We start from the raw sequence: 21,448 nt of genomic DNA, 5'->3' as shown, positions 1-21,448 counted from the left end.
TTTACTTGTATTTTTGTGTAACAGTTCCTACGCATTCAGTTTTTAGTAATGTAATGATTCATATTTACTGCTTATTGTATATTTGTTTGTTCTTCCTAACACAGACGAAGCCACTAACATATATGGCAAAACTAGTAGGTTTAATTAAGTAACTATTACGACCTATAAACCGTGTTAGTTATTTTTGTTACATTCATTTTTGGTTGGAAAAAATCAACATTCATCATGAACAGACTTAATAGGGAAGTTAAAAGAAAGGTACGTAAACTAGAACAACTAAAATGCAAGAAAGCCAAACTTCTGAATCAACTTACATTTTTAAAAAAATGTAGGATCATAACATAATTCCGAAGTTTTTCCTTTTCAAAGAATGTTTCCATTCTAGAAGAGCTAAACAGGTCTGTTGAAAAGTGTCATTGGCAATGTTACACGAGAGAATACAATTCACAAGGTGCAGTAAACCAAGTTGATTCATCGTGTCTTGATTTGCACTATACTCTATCTAACTGCATAGATCAGGGTTTCTCAAACTTTTCCAAGGAACACTTCGTAAATCCTGAAATTTTAATGCAACACCCCAGTTAGAGTTGGGTATCATCGGTCTTGTCTTCAATGTAAAGCTAAGTGCACACTATTGCAGCAGCAGGCTGTATCGCATCGCAAAAATGCGACAGCACACACTATAGGCATGCTGGGCTGCAGCACATTGCATTGACCTTGCTTGTGACCGCACATATCCTAGAATAGATACCTCTGTACTTCACTCGTTGCTAGGAGGTGTCGACAACAACGGGCGGCTGAGTCAAGGCCAGCGCATGCTGGCCTTAATAGCACAATCCACAGGCATAGTGAGGAGAGCCTGATTTTCAAACATGTTTGAACTTCTTGCAGCATTTTATCTTATCTCCAAAAAAAAGGCAAATCAAAAAAATGTAATGATTTGTACAAGAGGATTTTCGAATTGAAAGCTACCTTACCTAATGGAATAGTACTATTTAACATTTCATTAGGCAGGGTAGCTTGCAAAGATTGAAATCTATGCACCCCCTTAACTTGATATAACTTGACATCAGCAGAAGTAGCATTTATAGAAAGGGTTCAATTTTGCAGTCATGCCAGGGCACATTCCTAGAATAAATATAATTTTCGATGTAGAAAAGTTCCTTTACTTTCTACCTCAACCTGTAGCAAATGACATCAGACTGAAGACTTGCAATCCTTCTCTTCCTCCTAAAAAAAACATCAGTTCCTTAGAAAAAAGAGCACTTTCAAATTTAAAGAAGAACATAGATTATTCATATTTGGTCTCTATATGCTGAAATAAACACAAAAACTTATTCTGATTATAAGACCATTGGTTTAATACTAGTCGACGTTCTTGTACATGTGTATTAAACCGATGGTCTTATAATCAGAATAAGTTTTTGTGTTTATTTGAAGAACATAGATATTATAGTACTCAAGGCTGATAAAGGCAATTCAACTGTCATCGTGAATACAACTGATCATATGTCCAAAATCTCAATTCATTCTACTTTCTGACACCTCTACTTACACTCCATTAGATTATGAACCTACGTGGACAAACCATGAAGAAACCAATAACCTTTTATGTTATTTTACGTATAACTACATGGCCTATGGATCTTAGAAAAAGATTGAAATCTATCATCATCATCAAATTCCTGACATGTACCTTCAAGGGGTGGTACAGGATATGATAGTACTACATGAAACTAACATCATTACTAACTTCCTATCTACAATTCTCCATCAAATCAATCTGTTACCTCTCAAGACTCCAACATTATCAGATCTTATATATTTCCATCTTCTAAGGCACTTTTTACTGTATCAATCCACCTATATCTCGGTCTTCCTCTGGTTCTTTTTACTGCCAACCTGGCAGAGAACACTTGTTTTGCTAATCTTTCCTCTCCCATTTTGTTCATCATGAACAAAATGGGAGAGGATCATAACCCTAATTATGGGTATAGACCATATTGGTCTGTTTCAGTCTCATTACCCATCCAATATCCTTTTTTGAGGTCTACCCTGCCTTCTATTTCCAGTCGGCTTATATTTTAGTATTTGTTTAGCATATCGGGTGTTGGCCATTCGGTTTATATGTTCTATCCATTTCTGTTTATAATTGTTTAGTTTTTCTTCTATTGATTTTGTTTTTAGTTCTTTTAAAATGTCTTCGTTCCTTTTTTGATCTAATAATGTGTATTTTGCAGTTCTTCTCAAAATCTCATTCCACTTGTTTTTATTCTTGTATTTGTAGATGTGTGTGTTCACAGGACCAGCTTGCCTGTTTCGAGGAATGAAAAGCCGAGTTTCCAGGGGGAGGGGGAAACCCTCCACCTCCGTATGAGACCACTAACTTCCCTTTAGTTGAAAAGACCTGATAAAGGTTCCTTGCATCATGGACAGGAATTGAACCTAGGTCTTTCTGGCCTAAACAGAGTAAAGAATATTGAATAATGTGCACCATATCATTGCAATATTAATACTGCTGAGTATGTTGGTAACCTCAAAGCTAGAAATCCATGCTCTTTGAGCATCGTGTCGAATTTAAATAGTTTAATTATGGGCGAGTTTCTTTTGACCAAATTAAGCAATTCAATTTTTCGCATATCTGGGGAATGAGAATTGTTATTTGTAGAGAGACAATCCATAAGAACTTGCTTCTTATTAGACCAATTTGGAACTTTGTTTGATTGAACAGAGTGATATGAAGTGTTATCAATTATAACAACAGCATTCTTAGGAAGGTTTGGAATCAGTTTTTCTTCTGCCCACTTTTCGAAGATCGTAGAATTCATTTGCCTATGGTAATTGGCTTTATATAGTAAGTTTGAATTCAGTAAAAAACTCATTTCTCCACCAGAACACAAAATTATTATACGGCACGAGGCATTTCCGGTTTGTAGCACTCCACATTCTTCTTTAGACTGCCAACATTTTCCATAATTTAAATTACTATCAATCCAAGTTTCATCTAGATACCCAATCGATTTTTTCCCTCCCTGAAACGTCTTACTGCTCTCAAATACTGTGTTCTAGATAAAACAATATCACTTCGCTCCATGATAAGTTTCCTTTTATTCTGCGACTTTTTAAAACAAAATCCGATTTCATTAAGTATTTTCCTTAAAATTTCTCTTTTCCAAGGAAAATTAATTTTTTCTTTAAGCACAGGAATCAATTTCGGAACAGTTGGCACTCTTTTCTCGACCACGTAAAATTCGTGAATAGTTCTTCTTATAACGTCTATATCAACTACACGCTCTCTCAAAGCAACGGTTTCAATGGTTTTCTTTACTCTGGCGCTTTTTTAGATTTAAATTTTGGCTTACCTTCACCTTTTGATTCCCTACGAATTCTTTTAACAGTCAACCCCGATACACCCGCAATTGCACTTGCATGTTTTATGACTTGAGAAAGGGGAACAAGGAGACGATTCTTTTTTGCAGAATGTCAGCACATTATTCAATATTCTTTTGCAAAAGCTACTGAAACATTTAACAACAGAACTTGTTGGCTGTACTTGACTACTTTACTTGATCCATCATACAAATTAATAATAAAAAAAAATGCAAAAAAAGCGACAACAAAAATCAAGCTAGTATTATTATAGCGACAGACAAGAAAGCATGTGATTTCGCATGTTGGCGACTAATTCGTACATCCTTCATTTCTTTCTCCCCTTCAGCATGAATTGACTATTCTTGGCAAAATGCCAAGGAGAGAGCTACAAATGGTAGGCGAACTATATACCGGCACGGGTCTTACATGAAGCGGCTAAAGAATTATCAGTGCCCTTGACCATGTTGTTTAATCTGAGTCTCAGGTCTGGTTTAGTCCCGAAGGCGTGGAAAGAGGGAAAATAGTTCCACTGCATAAAGGAGGATCCAAGACTACTGTTGCAAATTACCGACCGATCAGCATATCAGGAGTTGTTGTCAAGGTCTTGGAGAAAGTAGTCAAGGGAAAAATACAGGAATGGATTGATGAAAATGAGATACTGTACGGGGGGACAGCATGGTTTTGTGAAGGGTAGATCATGCCTCAGTAACTTGTCCAAGTTTTATAACACAGTGATGGCCGAACTGGATAAAGGTAATGGGTTTTGTTAGATCCTAAATGAAGGAATTTTGGAAAGAAATCATTCGTTTGGAATCTAACATATAAAACTTGCTGACAAAGAGAAATGCCTGCACATTAGCTGTAATTAAAAGTGAAACTTCTTCACTTTATCTAAAATTTGTATTCTTTATTTCAAGTGCCTTATATTTAAGCTGATGTGATTATATTAAGATTTCATTTTTAAGAATGTCTAAAAAGAGAGATAATCTGATTTAAATTTAAGCCTCACTTAAGCTATGTAAAATTTACTGTGAGTCATCTAAAAAGTTGCTAAGTAATAATTCCTGGAAGGCATAAAGCTACACGTGTACAGCGTAACGCTAGCAGCTATAGCTTATTCGGAAAATTACATTGCCATGTATTCTGGGAATCCAAGTATAATAGCGTCATAAAAGCGAAGGATGAACCCAAAGGGGTGAAAAGATAAGGGCCGTGTGCAAAAAGGGGACTGAGAAAAGAGGGCGCTCTATAGAAGAATATAAGGGGTTGAGCCCGTATCGGAACACTCTCTCTGGTCATAACGTTTTCCTGTTTTGGTGGTTCAGAAGTTAGCGGGCAGTTTCACGTAAAGGGGGAGGGTGAAGTCTGTGATAAGATGTCGGACTACGAGCATTCTTAAAATGAAGTAGGATTCTATGCAAAGCTGAAGGTAAAAAATTCCAGTCCCAGCAGAATCAAGCTGTCGCTGAAAGTCCCATCGAGTTGTTCCTGAAACGCAAAGATTTTGAGCCCGTTTTCGGCAGAAGGAATGAAGATAGCGTAACCCCTACGTTGGTGTTTGGACAACCAATAGATGAGAAGTATCCAAACATACACGTGGTGCAGAACGACGTGGAATAAGCTCGGTAAGGTGCAATTACTCTACTTTTGTGTGAAAGTTCATTAGAAGAAAGAAGATTGTTTATGAATGCGAAATTAAGAACTGTATTCTAAAGAGCTCTGTGGACAGTTTCTATTTAGAAAGTTAACCTCCTTTGAGAGTAAGAAGGATTGTTTGGAAGAGACCTTTGTAATTTTGTATGCGATAGGATTAACTTGATGCGATAAGAATAGTAGAATTTAATATCTCAGTAACATTAGAATGTTTGTTAGTTTTCTCTTGTGAGTAATACTACTGAAAGGTAACTTCATATCATTTGCTATCTATCCCAATATGCAGTTACTGTGTTTAGCATGCTTTATAAGATTTAATTAATTTAGAAAGTGTTAACCTCTTAATTCGAGTTTTATTTTTTTATTTTATTTTATTTTATTATTTTATTTAGTATTGAGCATAATTGAGTGTATGAATTTTGTATTGTGTTTTAGATATTCCAATAAACATGTCATATTTACCTGAACCTGAGTCATGCCTGATTATGATTCCAACTTACCACTTATAAAAATAGAACCTATTTTGGCGGGAAGGATTTAGAGAGTGAATATAATAATAGATTTAGGTCATGACTGCAATAATCTGAATCTATACGACAGTTTAAATAAGATATTGTGTAAGAAAGCTAAGAAACTAGTATTGTCTCCCTGAGTAAGGATCTTTTCTACTATAGGATACCGGTGGCGCAGCAAAATATAAATTCGCCAGTATCCAAAGAGGAAACAATCCTAGATATAAGAATAAGATTAAAGTAAGTGAATAAAGGGAATAAATCACAATATGAGCAACAATAGAGCAGCCGGTAGGATTTTGATTGTATAAGGTTTTAGGTAAATGATATATTCACGTAAACACAAGAAAGATATTTATTTAACAAATTTTTCGGTCTGGAAATAGCAGACCATCTTCAGTGGTATTACAAGAACAGTTTAAAAAATAAAAAAAAATACAAGCTAGAATACTAACAATAGATCATTAAAAATAGAAACGTCGCGTGATGTTATATCACTAAGTATGAAACAGAATATTTTGAAGCAGAGATTGAAAAAAAAAAAAAAAATAAATAAATAAAAAAAATTAATGAGTAATCTTGATTAGACTTTCCCAGATTTTTGATATAGATATACAGTCATTACGATTCAGGTTGGGACGATGGAGCAAGGCTCCCACGCTTTCCTTGAACAAACGTTCGAACCCATAACGGGATCTATGCAAGAGGCGAGTCCTGGACCAAAAGATGCTGTGGTCAGTTTCAATCCCGTGTTGAGCCAATCCAGACTTTTCAGGTTTGTTGTGAAGAACGGAGGATTGATGTTCTTGGATTCTTTTTTCAAGAGAACGTCCAGTCTGTCCAAAATAAGAGAGATCACAGTTGCGAGGAATTTGATAAACTCTAGGAAGATATAAAGCTGAGTGTTTGTCTTTAGGAGAAGGAAAATTAGAAGACAATTTGTTAATAGGTGAATACGTAGTTGTTAAATCATATTTCTTTAAAATTCTTGCGATAGGTTCTGAAATACCAGAGATATAAGGAATAGGCACTCGACGTATTGAAACTTTGTTGTTTTGTGGAGGATTATAAAAATTGAAAAGATGTTGAGTACTTTTTTCAGAAAAGCCATCGAGTTTCATGTGTTATTGGATAGTAGAAAGTTCTTTCTGTAGATAATCAAAAGTAGAACAATTATTTTTGACTCTTCTGATGAGGCATTTTATAATTCCTGTTTTTTGACATGGATGATGGGCTGATTCTTTAAGAATATAATGACCTGTGAATGTTGGTTTCCTGTATACTGTAGTTGTAAGAATATTTGAAGGTGACCGGATGAGGAGAACGTCTAAAAAAGATAACTGGTTGTTTTCTTCTATTTCCATAGTAAACTTTATACGATGATGCAAGGAATTAATATCATTTAAAAAAGAAGGTAAAGAGTTTTTGCTGTGAGGCCAAATAGTAAAGATGTCATCTATATATCTTACCCAAAAAGATGGTTGAGGAAAAATAGATGAGAAGAGGACTTTTTCTAAATGTTCTAAATAAAAGTTGGCTAAAGCTGGAGAAAGAGGACTTCCCATGGCCGGTCCTTTTACTTGGCTGTAAAATTTTGATATACGAAATATCCAGAATGTATTACGAAATCGAATAGTTTTATAATGTCTTGAGGAAAGATGTCAGCAAGTAATTTTAAAGTTTCCTTGAGAGGTACATTGGTATATAAAGATTCTATATCAAAGCTAACCATAAGATCTGTAGGTTGTAATGAGACATTTTTTAATTTTTCTAAGAAATCTGGAGTTCATCAAATTCCTTGCAACTGTGATCTCTCTTATTTTGGACAGACTGGACATTCTCTTGAAAAAAGAATCCAAGAATATCAATCCTCCATCCTTTACAACAAATCTGAAAAGTCTGGATTGGCTCAACACGGGATTGAAACTGACCACAGCATCTTTTGGTCCAGGACTCGCCTCTTACATAGATCCCATTATAGGTTCAAATTTCTTCAAGGAAAGCGTGGAGGCCTTGCTCCATTGTCCCAACCTGAATCGTAATGAATGTATATCTATATCAAAAATCTGGGAAAGTCTAATCAAGAATACTCATTAATTATTTTTTTTACAATCATGTCTCTACTTCAAAATATTCCGTTTCATACTTAGTGATATAACATCACGTGACATTTCTATTTTTAATGATCTATTGTTAGTATTTTAGCTTGTATTTTTTTTTATTTTTTAAACTGTTCTTGTAATAACACTGAAGATGGTCTGCTATTTCCAGACCGAAATATTTGGTTAAATAAATATCTTTCTTGTGTTTACGTGAATATATCATTCAATCTTATGTCACAAGTATCCTTAAAACAGCAGGTTATAGGTAAGAAAGGATAGATTTAAGTAAACAACTAATTAAGCATAAATTATATAGACACATCGATATAACAGTTTACAGTGATACTGCTGGACCTGGCTAAGGCCTTTGACAGGATACCACATGGAATTCTAATCCATAAACTGCAATATATGGGAATGGATATAGGGTTGGTGAGATGGATAAGTGGGTGGTTGATGGAGAGATATCAGAGAGTAGTTTATTCAGGAGTAGAATCCAAAAAGGCCTGTGACTAATGTTGTGCCGCAGGGTTCTGTTCTTGGACCACTGCTGTTTAATTTGTTCATTAACGATATAGGGAAGGATCTAAGAGGAACAGTTCATTTGTTCGCTGATGATGCAAAGTTGGGTAGGGCAATAGTGAATGCAGAAGATGTCAATTTAATGTGACAAAATGTAAGATTACGCATTTCGGAGTGAAAAGATTAGCAGCAGTATACCACATTGGTGGAACTGTACTCCAGGAGATTGATGAGGCCAGGGACTTGGGAGTGTTGGTGGATAGGGAAATGAAGTTTAGGGGAGACATTGCAAAAATGGCTAAATCAGCTCATCAAATCACTTGGTTGCTGAAAAATACTTTGACGAGCAAAGACAAGCAAGTTATTGTTCCTCAGTACTGAGCCTTGATAAGACCTCATCTCGACTACTGTGCCCAGATTTGGTCACCTAGGTTTCTTCTTGATGGGGAGGAGGTAGAGATGATCCAGAGGCAAGTGACCAAGATGATAGCAGGTCTATGGAATGAACCTTATGAGAACAGGTTGAAGATTTGTGGGTTGCAGAAATTAGTTCATAGGGGGAAAAGGGGAGATATGATCGAGACATTCAAATTGCTGAAGGGTTTCTATAGGATTAATTCAGAGGATATTTTTGAGATCAGGACTGGTGGTGGTTGAACTAGGGGGACATCTATGGAGGCTGGGTAAAAGTGTGGTTAGCAGGGGTGTTAGAGCTGGGTTCTTTACTTTTAGAGTGGTAAATGAATGGAATAAGCTGCCAGAGTCTGTTGTGGGTGCTATGCCAGTGAATGAGTTCAAGGCAAGGTATGATAGATACTGTGAGAATGGCGAATAGTTTTGTGGACATGATGTTTAGGGCCTCCTTCGATGAGTCTAAGGGTAATAATAATATTATTATTACCCTTAGACCGTAATAATAATATTATTTCAGCATATTTCACCTTTGAAAGATGGTCCACTTTGACTCTAGAACTTGTTTACACACCTTTCTTTTCAATATGATATTCTATTATATCCTGATCAAAAATAAATTATCACTTCCTCTTGTGATAACAGAGTCAATGAGACTTTTGTTATTTCTTGCTTGTGAACACATAAATAAAGACATTGCTATCAACATAACATAGTCCATGAGACATTTCTTATTTCTCATGTCTTCTCTCCATGTGAATTCGTGCACATCTTTATGGTTGAACATGGTTTTTGTAATGACTAGTCCATGTCCTGAACAGAAATCCAGTAGGTACTTATGATCACTATTAGCTTTGCTCTTTTCTCCAAACGTTTCCAAAATATTTCTGTATGTCTGATATTCATTTCCTACCCTGCTGTTTAAATCTCCAATAAGGATTTTTTTTGACCAACTTTTCCTTTTTCTCTATGTTGGCTGCATTATGTAATGATTCAAAAAATTCCTCTATTATTTTCTCTTAGTTCTTTCTGTGGGACCACAGACGCAAATAAGGCTTATTGTCCTATTCCCCACTTTACTTGATACTACCTGCCATTCAAGATTATATTTGTGTTTAATGTTGAATACTACAGCTACTCCTTCCCTTCCCTGATCATTACTACCTGAATACAATATCTTGTATTTGTTATTTAGAAGAATCTCACTGTTTTTGTCTTCTTTGTTTTGGTAACTTGCAAATATTTTCATCTGATACTTCTCTGATTTTTCTGCTAAGTCCATTTCTTGTCTGGTGATACTTCTTACAATGATAGGGAATACCTGAATTCTACTGATGTTGAGCTGGAGTCTGTTCCAGGAGCTAACTTGTCATTGTTTGCCCAGTTTTCAGAAAAAAAAAAACAGTGGGGGAGTGTAATGAACTGGGTGATGTCCATCCAGCATGAAATTCCATTTTGTTGTGCTATCATTGTTTTGGTTAACCAATAAGAACACAATTTAGTTGTCTAAATCTCAAACTGCCAGCCTGTTCTTATTCATTAAGTATCTAGGAAGATACCTACTAATGGGAGTGTACTATGAAAAGGTAAGTTTTCTATATACCTTAAAAGGATATGTGGAGATCTCCTCCCAGTTATCTAGCTTTAATCTTTAAGTGATCCAGAATAATATGATTATATACAAAAATAACAGATCTAGGTAGTCAAGGCAGTGGAATAAACTGCAATTTTTAGGGAAATAAATGAAAACATAGCAAAAAAATCTGTGTGGGTGTATTTAATAAGCGGGTCAGGGATGGGAATTATGCATAAGATGCTCATCAAAGCTTGCTGCATCATTTTATTAAATGAGCTATTGATTTAAATGCATGCATCTTTTTCCATTTTTTATCATTTTACTTTTACTTTTTAATGTTATTTAAGTACACATGTTGATTGATAACATAAAAGCTATTTGACGAGCTTGAATACTTCTAATTCTTAGTTGTAATTCTTTGAAAACAGTGGTTGAGAAAAACTGGTCCAAAATAGAGACAGAGGGAATGAAAGAAGAAAACAAGCATTAATGTTTGTTGGGATTGAACTGTACATACATGTTTACTAGGTCTGTTACTTGCATAATATAGAAAGCATTTCACCCATTATGCACCTAGAAAAGGCATAAAACAGAAACTGTTTCTTTTATATTATTTATTAAAGACAAAACACTAATTAATAAAATATGTAATCTTTGACTTACTTTTCGTTTTGGAGGATTACTTGCAGGTAAAACTTTGAAAAATGTATCGAGACGACCTTGGGTGGATCCGTGACGGCCTTTCATCAATTTCTTAGCTCCATTTCTTACGCGCTGCTCACTAAAGAATAATAATAGTAAAAAAAAAAATAAAATAAATAAATAAAACTAAAATAAATATTGCATTCAAATGAAATTACTCTAGTAGTTTATCTTAATAAACATTAATAAGAATACAAAGTACGAGGGTGGTTCAATAAGTTTCTTTTCTGATTAACTTTTATAGGTGATAGAAAGAACACAACGGTATCCCCTTTCAACATAATCTCCCTTTTGCATAAGAGTTAAACATAATATTCTGCATTCATGATGGCATGCCCTTCCTTGAAGTCTATCAAGAGAATTCCCCAGCAATCCCAAAGGATTGTTGCCAGGAATTCTTGGTGGTGAGTGACCTGCTTTTCTCGGTGATGTTTCGTCTGGTTTGAGCCACTCCGTGGATTCCCTTTTCGAAAGAGGATCATAATTGAGGACCATGGCTTCATACCCAGTGAAAATGGATTCCAGCACTTCTCTCTGATTCCCTTGGAAAAGAACTAAACACTTGTAGGAACAGGTCACATGATGCTCCTGAAATGAAGAGAGAAGTCGGAGCACCCACCTTGCACTGACCTTCGTCATGTGAAGCTTCTCGTGAATGATACGGAAGACAGTTGTTATAGAAAGCCACCAACCTAGCTGAAATTTCTTTGAGCCTCAACTATTATGCCGATGAGCAGTTCCTCCTCAACAAGAGACATTTTCTTCAGTCATCACTTCCACAGGGTGACCATCACGAGGATCATTTTCAATGCTCTCTCTTCCTAGGCGAAACTGTTTAGCCCATTCCTTCACGATGGAATATGAAGAAGCTTTCCCATAAACCCCATCCAATCACTGTTTGATAGCACTTGGAGAAAGCCCTTCTTTGATGAAAAACTTTATCACAGCACAGTACTCAATTTTTAACATTACACCACTTAGTGTTCCAAGTGTTAGTCAAGCAAGTGCCTCCAACTGAATGACACAGGTAGAGAGTTGAAACTGGTACACTAACCTCCACATAGATGGTGCTATCTGTCACAGTGTGAATTTTGTATTTCAGACTGGAAACTTTTGGAACCTACCTTATAAGTTTAGTTATTTCTGCAATTCTATCATAAAATAGTTGTAATGATTAAACAAGGAAAATAAATGAACAAAAACACAGAACTAAAAAAATAAAAAATAATAAAATAATATATATATAAAGAAAAAATGTGCTTTTTTGAAAACCTAAAGGTTGTAATCAAAGAAGGATGGGAAGAAGACTCTCCCAAAGAGTAGCAGTATAGGGAATGAAGGCAGAGGATGGAAAATTGGTTCCATGTGTTTGGAGATGAACTGTATATGGGTGTTGACTAGCAGCTGCTCAAGTTCGTATATGATTAGAGGAAAGTGGAGGAATGGTAATGGCAAGTTCAGTGGGGCAGTACTAATGGAAATACCTCCAGAAAATACAGCAATAGAGCATCTAAGGGAAAGTGACCGGAGGGAATCAGTGATGGGGTGATCAATTAAGCAAATTGCTTGCATCTGAATATAATCACACATTCTGAAGGAGTAGGTATATCACCCCCAAATGCAAGAACAGTATTCTAAGGCTGGAAAGATTTCAGCTTTATAAAGTATCAGGAGTTGAGCAGGAGAGAAGTATAGTGATTGAAATGAAAGAGAATACCAAGCTGTTTGGAGGATAAAGAGGCTATAGACCTGATGTGCTTATACCAGGATATATTAGATGTGAGAATCTAAGAAGAGAAAATTGATTCTGGTTGGTGAGAAGAATATTATCAAAAGTGAGAGAGAAAGAGACATGTTCTTTCTTCCTGGAATGTATTTTGGTAGCACTAAAATTCAGCAGGTTGTCCTCACCCCACTTTAACTGGTTAAAGATCTTCTTCATCCAGCATTGGGGGACTGAAATAAGAAGATTTTGAAGTACGAATTAACTGAGTACTAAGGTTTTAAAATGAAAATGAGGAGTGGAGAGAGTACTGACTTCAGCAAAGCTATACATAAGATTGGCAGCTGATGGGAGGAAGAGTGTAGGTGACAGCACTGAGACCTGGGTTACACAAGCATTAATTGAAAAATCTGATGAAAGGAAATCATTCACCATGATCAGCAATGAAAGACCAGAGAGGAAGCTGGCAATCCATTCGCGAAGAAAAAGTGGAATACCATAAGATGGTAGTTTGATAAGAAGGTTATAATTCCAGACACGATCAAATGTCTTGGAAATATCAATAGTGACCATTTGAGTTTCTCTAAACTTTTCCGTGGCATGTGTCCAAAAGTCTGTGAGATTGGCTGTTGATGATTGTTTCCATTATTTTTGAGAGTACTGAAGTCAGAGCAATAGTATGATAGTTTGATGGTCGACTTTAACCCTTTTTTTGGGAACATGCTGGATAAAAGCTTACTTCCAAGCAGCTGGATGGATGAGAGATGAGTATGACAGCTTGAGGAGATGATATAAGATGGATGTGAATTCTGGAGCACAAGCTTTTAGTGCTCAGGGCAGGAGACTGATTGATATCTACTTAATCAATCAAATGCTACTGAATATTTTTCTAATGTCCTTCTGGTGAAATTTCAGAGGAGACATACTGTGAATAGTTTTGTGGAATAGTGAGGAGGTGTGCCTTGGGCATCTATACAAGAATTGGAGGAAAAGAAACTGATGCTAAGAGGTCTGTCTTCCTTATCTTTAGGAGAAGATGATTACTATTGTACCATCAGGATGTAAGAGAGGTGAAAATGTGGAAGGAAGTTGCATCCCATAGCCTTAGTGTGGGATCAAAATGCTTGACTGCCATTTGGCCCTTACAATGTCTGCTTTGGATTTGTTGATGATTTTTTGCAATTGTTATGAAGTGTAGTGAAAGCTGAGTAACAGGCTGGAGTTTCTGGCTGGATATTCTGGATATACCATAAGATAGTAGCTAGTAAGAAGGTTATAATGGAGCCAACTTAAAACTCAAGGATCAACAGGCTGTAAGCAATAAATCAGGTCACAGAAATCAGGCATAGTATGACTAGGAGATGGACTATCAGTAGAAAAGAGGCATGGACAAGGCTATGGTCAAACTTGGAAAGAGAATAGCTAACATCAATGGCTCTGTTAATTCAATATAAGTTGAATCAACTTATACCGAATAATAGAGAATTTATCCATAACACCAAATTAAAGTATACAAGATAATCAAACAAATTTTATCCTACTGAGAAATGGGTTAAAACTAAAATACTTTACTAAAGACAAGCATTCATAGAAAACATTTCTGAGGAAAAATAGGAAAGTGGGTAGATGGCATCATTGACAGAATCATATTAAATACAAAAATATTAAAAAGGAACTTAGTATCATTAGCATTTTCAGAAAGTGTGCAGAGCTAATTTAAGGTGATATAGCAATTTAAACAGAATAAGAGAGGAAAGGCTGGCAAAACAGGTCTTATATAAGGCTGAATTTTGATTTTCTTCTTCTTCTTCTGGAAAACTATCGAGAAGACCAAAATGTAGTATCTCACAATACTGGAGACCAGCTTAATTTAGATGAAAACTGTTACTAGGAAGCTAGTAATAATGCAAACATATTGTGTAACACTATTCAAGTATCATTTACACCTCTTAAGGGATTATCAAGGAAAGATAACCATGATGTTTATGGTTAAGTAAGATAGCATGCTATGGACTTAAAACCATTCTTTGTGCTAAACTATATTAATCTTAATTATATTTCTAATTTTGTTGTTATTCAACTACTGTACTTTTTTTTTTAATGCAAATTTTGAATTACAATTTTTGCTACATATAAATGACATCAACTAAATGGGAAAGGCAGTTGTGTGACCTGAATGAATTTATTGGCAAAGTAGATAGTGTCTTTACTCTTTGACCATGGGTTTGAATGTCACTATGGTGGAATGGATGTTGCATTACACATTTGAGTTGCAAATAATTTTCATTAGCCAGAGAGAATCTCTAGAGTAAGGTTTCGGATTATTATTATAATACAAGACATATTCAGGGAGTCAGGAATTCATTGAGGGAGGTCACATGTCACTCACACCACCTGACAAATCTCTTGAATTCATTCCCACTATTTGCATTTACCATCTCCTCCAAAGGCAAGCCATTCTAATCATGCATTGCTCTATGAGAGAAGACTCAAGCTCTCATCCTTTTTTTGACTGTATTCATTCTCGACTCCCATGAATGCCCTCTTGTTCTTTTCCCACCCTCCAAAAATGAAACTTCCATCTATTGGGATCCTGTATGATTCTTTTAGAAGTTTTGTAGGTCTCTACCATATCACCTGTTTCCTTCAGTTTATTAGTGTCTGAAGTCCACAAATTTTCAATCTATCCTCATAATTTATATTCAACAATCTTGATGTTCTCTTTAACATTCTCTGTTGCAAACATTACTTTGAAAACCAGAAGACAAGATCTGTACACAATAGTCCATATGAGGTCACATTAAAGTCTTGTAAAGAAATAAAATGATTTCCTTATATGGCAATGTTTGTTTTAGCATTGCAATTATACTTTGAGCAATTATCCTCTAATAGTTTCCTCATCTATGTTGGCAATGCAGCACTAAATATTTCAACATGCCTAAGCGCAAATATTTGGCATGAAAGTGCATAATTAGTCGGTTTCCTAACTGATTAATTGAACTAACAATCATTTTCACATGCGCACAATTTGCAGAATGATTTCTATTGAAATTATTCTGCAAATACTTCATGTCAAGCACATTCCTGATTACCATGTCTATCTTTGCATCATCAGCAAATAGCTGTATGTCTCCTGTCAAATCTTTCCTAATGTCATTAATGTAAAGAGTGAATAACAACAAGGTATACTGCAATGGGGAATATCACTAGTCACCTTAAATTTTGCAGACTAACACCATTTATACAACACTTTTTTTGATATCAGTCACTCAACTATCCTCTTATCCATGCTAATAGTTTATATTCCAATTCCATATCCTCCAACTTATGTAACTGCATTCCATGCTGTATCCTTAGCAAAGTCCAAAAGTATTATGATGAATCCATTCCCCTCTTGTTTAATATAATATTATTATAGTTGAACAAGTTTCTCCTTTCTTTTATTTTCTAGTCTTAATACAAAATGCAGTACTTCCCATAGGATTACTCCCAACAGCTATGGATTGAGACATCATTCGTGAGGAAATTCATTTCACTATTCTGAAAGTTTTGTGCTTTTACTATTTGCAACATTGAGTTTAAAATACCATTAGTTTTATGTAGAGCCTGTCAATTTTATTAAGTTACTATGGACCTTGCTTTGACACATATTTTCTACAAATTTAAAAAAAACTTCAAAAAAGCTCAAAGGGATGAAAATGTTTATAAGTAATCCTCCTTGGCAAGAAAAGACTGCATGTGCATTTAAATTATCAATCAATTAATCCATTGAACTTACAATGATTTTATACACTTTTGCTGAATACTATATTAAACTTAATCATAACATTTTCTATTCTTATTTTCCTTCCCTACAGGCTTCAAAAATAAATCCATTATGTAAAAAACAGAACATTACTGTTATTGTTACTTTATAATATAATCCAATTTTTTACAATATTTTTTATATTTCATTCCAAAGGAAATTCAAAATCCAGTAACATTTAACATACATTTCTCTATCAAATAAAGTTTAGATCATTTTGAGACCTAAAGAGATTTTGAAATACAGTTTCTGAATAAATATCTTATTTCGCAATATCTTATTCCACATTTTTTTTACTTCAGTGATTAGTATTGCACTGTATTTACTACAATAATAAAATTTCCTCAGTTTCATTCCAGTCTTCTGCAAGTGTTGATGCCTAAGTAAGAATTCTGCAATTGAAGTGCACAAAAATGACTCCTTATATGTTTTACAAGAACAGGAGCACTTTTAGATATTATCATTGTTACTGGTGTTAAATTTTTTATATATATGTCGTTATATATATAGTAGCTATTGTAAATTGTTAGATAGCCTAACCTTACTTATTGTACTTGTTAAGTGATTATACTTAATATGTATTCTCGAGCTTGTTTCTACCTTGCTATCTCTATCAATTCCAATTAACTTCTAAATACTTCGTGGCCACTACTATAATTGTTCGCGTGTGCAAAACTCGGTAGACAAAGAAACTGCTTCAGACTAGAGCCAAATTTCTTTGTTACAATTCTGGAATTAACTCCGTATCAGAATTTGGAAAAATTTATTTGTTGAAGCTGCACCATCCAAATTCCTAGACAAGAGAAGCTTCTTTGCCAGCGAGTTGATTCTCAAAATGACACACCTATTGACAATCAAGCAATTAATACTTCCAATTCCAAAACCTTATATGTCTAAATTTTTTCCCTTACTGCAGTCGTAGCAATCCCCGACTATTGATTCACTCAGGTTCTATTTTTATGAGTGGTGCATTGTGATTTCAGATCAGGCAATTTTGTTAGGTAAAAAAAGGTTTATTCATCACACTAATACAATACACACTTACTAAAGGTTACTTAATTAAGCTAAATCTCTCCTACAAGTTAAGTGGGTTAAACAGACATAATCTTAACATTCCTAATCTTTCTCAACAATAGACAATATCTGCAACTAGATCACTGACAATCCTATACAAGCATTTACTTTATTTAATTTCAAGATATACTAGGCTATGACATGCATTAATAAATTAACTCTAGACTATACAATATCTCATTCTCAGACATGACACAATTTACAGGTTAGTTAGATTCTAAAGTCCTGTTTCAATTCATATAAGTCCAATCACTGAGCATATCCGTACATTATTGCTTTCTAACTCTTTCTCGTATACAAAGGAATTAAAAAGTTCCTACATTACCGAGTAACTGGATCTCTCTGATCTTCTCTCTCAATCTTTCATTAACTTCACACGGCTTGTTACCTTCTCCTTCGGTTTGCTGTTTTCAGAACAAACTGGTGAATACGATCACGAATCGCCTTCTCCGATGTGGGCAAAGCTGCTCTGCCAGGATCGGTCCATGTGGTTCTGCATGTTGTTTCGATCTGCGCTGACTTTTCCGATGTACCAATGATCATGCTCGCACTGGATCGCTGACTGGCCGCATAGCTGCCACTAGACATCGTTCTTCTCGACTGCGCTCACGTACGCCTCCTCTGGGAAACTGGAACAGGAATCCAAGGCAGAAAAAAAAAAAGCAAAAAGCCCCGAGTTCGCGTCGCCAAGATCTATATATCCTTCCTAAGCTGTTCTCGCTACTATGTCACCTTTACCGCCTGGCACCTAAATCTCTTGCACTTGGTACCGTTCTCTCCTCACTGAGTTCTCCACGGGGACATCCTGCGCATAACTTAGTCTTAGAGCACGTGACTGCCTCGGGTCATAATTATAAGCCGATTATCTCATTGTATATATCGATCTAACTTTCTCATGCTAACATATTTCTCACTAAATTTCAACCCTTGTCATTTTTACAAGGACACATAACAGTATAATATATAGGAGAATTTACAATTAAAAGACTATTTCGTTTTTTCCTTAACAATTTTACTTATACCTATATATAAGTATTTTTCCGGAATTTTTGTTACCTGTTAAATCTGAATGAAATATTTTTACAATAAATTAAACCTTTCATTCAAGATTTAACACTGGTTATTTACATATCCTGAAAACAACTGATCATTATTCACTCCTACACTCATTTCTCAATAATAAGTGCATGTATCCCTAATATGCAAACAGAAAGCATGAGATAATTTCTTGGCTCATACACTGACACAAGATGATTTGTCTGTACCTAGAAATGCGTGTGACCAGATCATTACTAACAACCTTGTGCAAGTGTAGCTAATTAATAGGACTTAGTGGCAAGGAATGAAAAATAAAACTAAAGAAAGAAAGATTTGATGAAGACTCTGTTCAGACAGGTATAAAAAAGACATGTAAACTAAATTATTACCAAAATAAACCAGAAGAGCCTGTGTAGCTCAGTGGATGTGGCGTTTGCACACCATGGCGCTTGGCCACACGAAGGAAGACTTGGTTTCGAGTCTAGTTGGCGACTAGAGGAAATTTTTCTAAGCCTTTTTTTGACCGGTTCCTGAGTTAGTCGATCTCTGGCACGGGCAAGCGGGTTTTTCCTCCCGGAAACTCGGGTTTTTCGTCCCGTAAACTCAAGAAAATCGACCGTAGAACCCACATTATTTCAGACATTAAATATATTGTGTTAGGGTTAGGGACCATGAGATGGCGGCACATTTGAGCCGTCTCTCTTCACTGTGTACCACTTAATTAGTGATAGCCTTGGGCCATCTATTTCTGATTGGTACTAGTGGAGATTGAACTGCCCACTCAGTCTCAAAAAGTTAGATAGGGCTAAATGGCCTCGCTTACTCCCGTATACGGGAATAAAAAGGCGTTAGCTGATTTTTAATTAAAAAAAAAAAATAATAAACCAGAGGTTTATTTTTTAATGTTTTGTTATTGAAGTATATAAATTCCATCATCAGTGATTAAAAAAACAAAACATACTTAAAGCCATTATCTCCACACAGAAAGCTCACCAGTCCTTCTTCATCAGGATCAGTCCACTTTAACTAAAAAAAAAAAAAATAATGATTGATGATGATAAACTAAATATATAATCACAAGAATTTAAAATGTTTTTTTGGTCATTTCTAACAACAAACTTTAAAATGTTATGTTACAAGTCCCAAATAAATTGCATATGCGTGAATGATGATGAAGTTAATAAGGATACTCATTCCAATTTGCTCAAATTATTGATGTTTATATATTTTTTACTAGGGTTGCTTAAGGCTTTGAGCCTTAAGCGACCCTAACTGGGGCTTCTGACCTAATGTCCACTCCTCACCTACACGTGGTGAACTCCATTACTAGGTACATACTAGATATTGAACGAATGAGGATAGGCTGGCAATCTGGGACTTAGCCAACCAAATTGTACTTTCTATTGCCTTAAATCAAAAATGCATATGGTGGTACAACATGATGAGATTTCATACTGGTTAGAGCATCACCTGGTTAAAAACATTAACTTGGTTCACAAACAGTTAAAAGTCAGATACTGGAACAAGCTCCAACTCTACATCTAGAAGAAGAAGAAGAATAAACTCAACATCAGAAGAACCAATGATAGAAACCAGCAAAATAAGGAGTTTTAATGGAAAGGAAATTGAACTTACAGAAGAATTGGAAAAGTACCACATGGACATAATTGGACTTATTGAGACAAAGAAGACAAAAACAGGTGGGACTAAATAATAGGACCATATTTTGTTAATACCAAACATGAAGATAAACTTCTTGATTGGAAGGTGGTTTCAAGGGTCGTTTCAAAGTAAAACGGCAGTTTCAAAGTAGAGTTATGTTGGCAAACCTCAAAATGGGGACATCAACAATGAAACTTATTTGTGCATATGGTCCCACAGAAGGTTCTTTTAAGGAACATTTGGGAAAATTTGGAGAAAAAGGCAAAGCTAATAATAATGGAAAGTCTACTGGATTTCTATTCAGGATATAGACTAGTCATTGCTAACACCATGTTCCAGCATAAAGATGTGTACAAGTTCACATAGATAGAAGATACAAGAAATAAGAAAAGTCTCATTGACTATATTATAGTTAATATATTCATGCTAGTTTAGGATACAAGAGTGTACAGAGGATTTTAAATTGGAAGTGACAATTGCTTAGTACTAAGCAGGATAAAAACGGATCCTTTTTTTGGAATTGAAAAAATTGATGTGGCATTGAAAAGAACAGTGTGTAAAAGTTTTAAAAATAATTAAAGTTGGGCAGCTTTTGCAAGCAAATTGTGCTCGAATATACAAACATTATTAAAGAAAAAATTAAACAAATTGAAAACAAGAACCAAACCTTGGAGTCTCAGTAACAAACTCTGAATTGATTGATTCAGCTAAAGAGGTATGTGGTGAAGTTGTCTGCATGGATAGAAAAATAAGAACACAATGGTGGACATAAGAAGTTAAAGAAGCAGTCCTGGAAAAGAAGAAAGCATACAAAAATTTCCTAGCAAATAAGTTGGCAGATGTCCTAGAAGAATATAGAGAAAAATGTAAAAGAGCTAAGCTATGTGTAAAAGTAGCAAAATGAAAGTCATGGGAAGATTTGGTAAGAGTATGGAAAATAAATATCAGGAAGGTGGCAAAATGTTCTGGAGGCTTTGAAGAAGCTTAGAAATGGAGAAAAGAGTACTGTAAAAGAAATCAAATATGATAAAGTTGATATGAAAACTGAAAGTAAGGATATCGTAAATGTTTGGAGTAATTACTTTGAAAGACTGTTAAATGAAATAAGCAGTGAAAGAACTGTATTAGAAAAATTTCAAGAGGAACACAAAGAGAAGTAACATATCAATACTTGAGGTCGAAAAAGTTGTCAAAAACTTGAAATATGGAAAAGCAGCTGGAATAGATGATATTCAACTCGACAAGAAATGCTTATATGGAGATATAAACGTTTTGCAGTGGCTAAACTGCATAATT

General features: G+C 35.1%; 1 protein-coding gene across 1 annotated transcript in view; it reads right to left on the bottom strand.

The window, feature by feature from the left end:
* Window positions 1–21,448, bottom strand: part of Fen1 (Flap structure-specific endonuclease 1) — a 253,230-nt gene that overhangs the window by 8,352 nt on the left and 223,430 nt on the right. Inside the window, exons 10-11 of the mRNA XM_090397341.1 lie at window positions 19,452–19,516; window positions 10,812–10,929 (exon numbers count right to left, since the gene is read on the bottom strand). Coding sequence (XP_090253467.1) covers window positions 10,812–10,929; window positions 19,452–19,516 — 183 coding nt within the window. The remainder of the gene's footprint in view (window positions 1–10,811; window positions 10,930–19,451; window positions 19,517–21,448) is intronic.

Source organism: Typopeltis vanoorti, chromosome 9 (assembly GCF_054136105.1).
Source record: "Typopeltis vanoorti isolate ZY-2024b chromosome 9, IOZ_Tvanoo_1.0, whole genome shotgun sequence".
Taxonomy (NCBI): Eukaryota; Metazoa; Arthropoda; class Arachnida; order Uropygi; family Thelyphonidae; genus Typopeltis; species Typopeltis vanoorti.
Note: the sequence above shows the minus strand (reverse complement) of the source record. Positions and strands in the feature narration are given on the sequence as shown.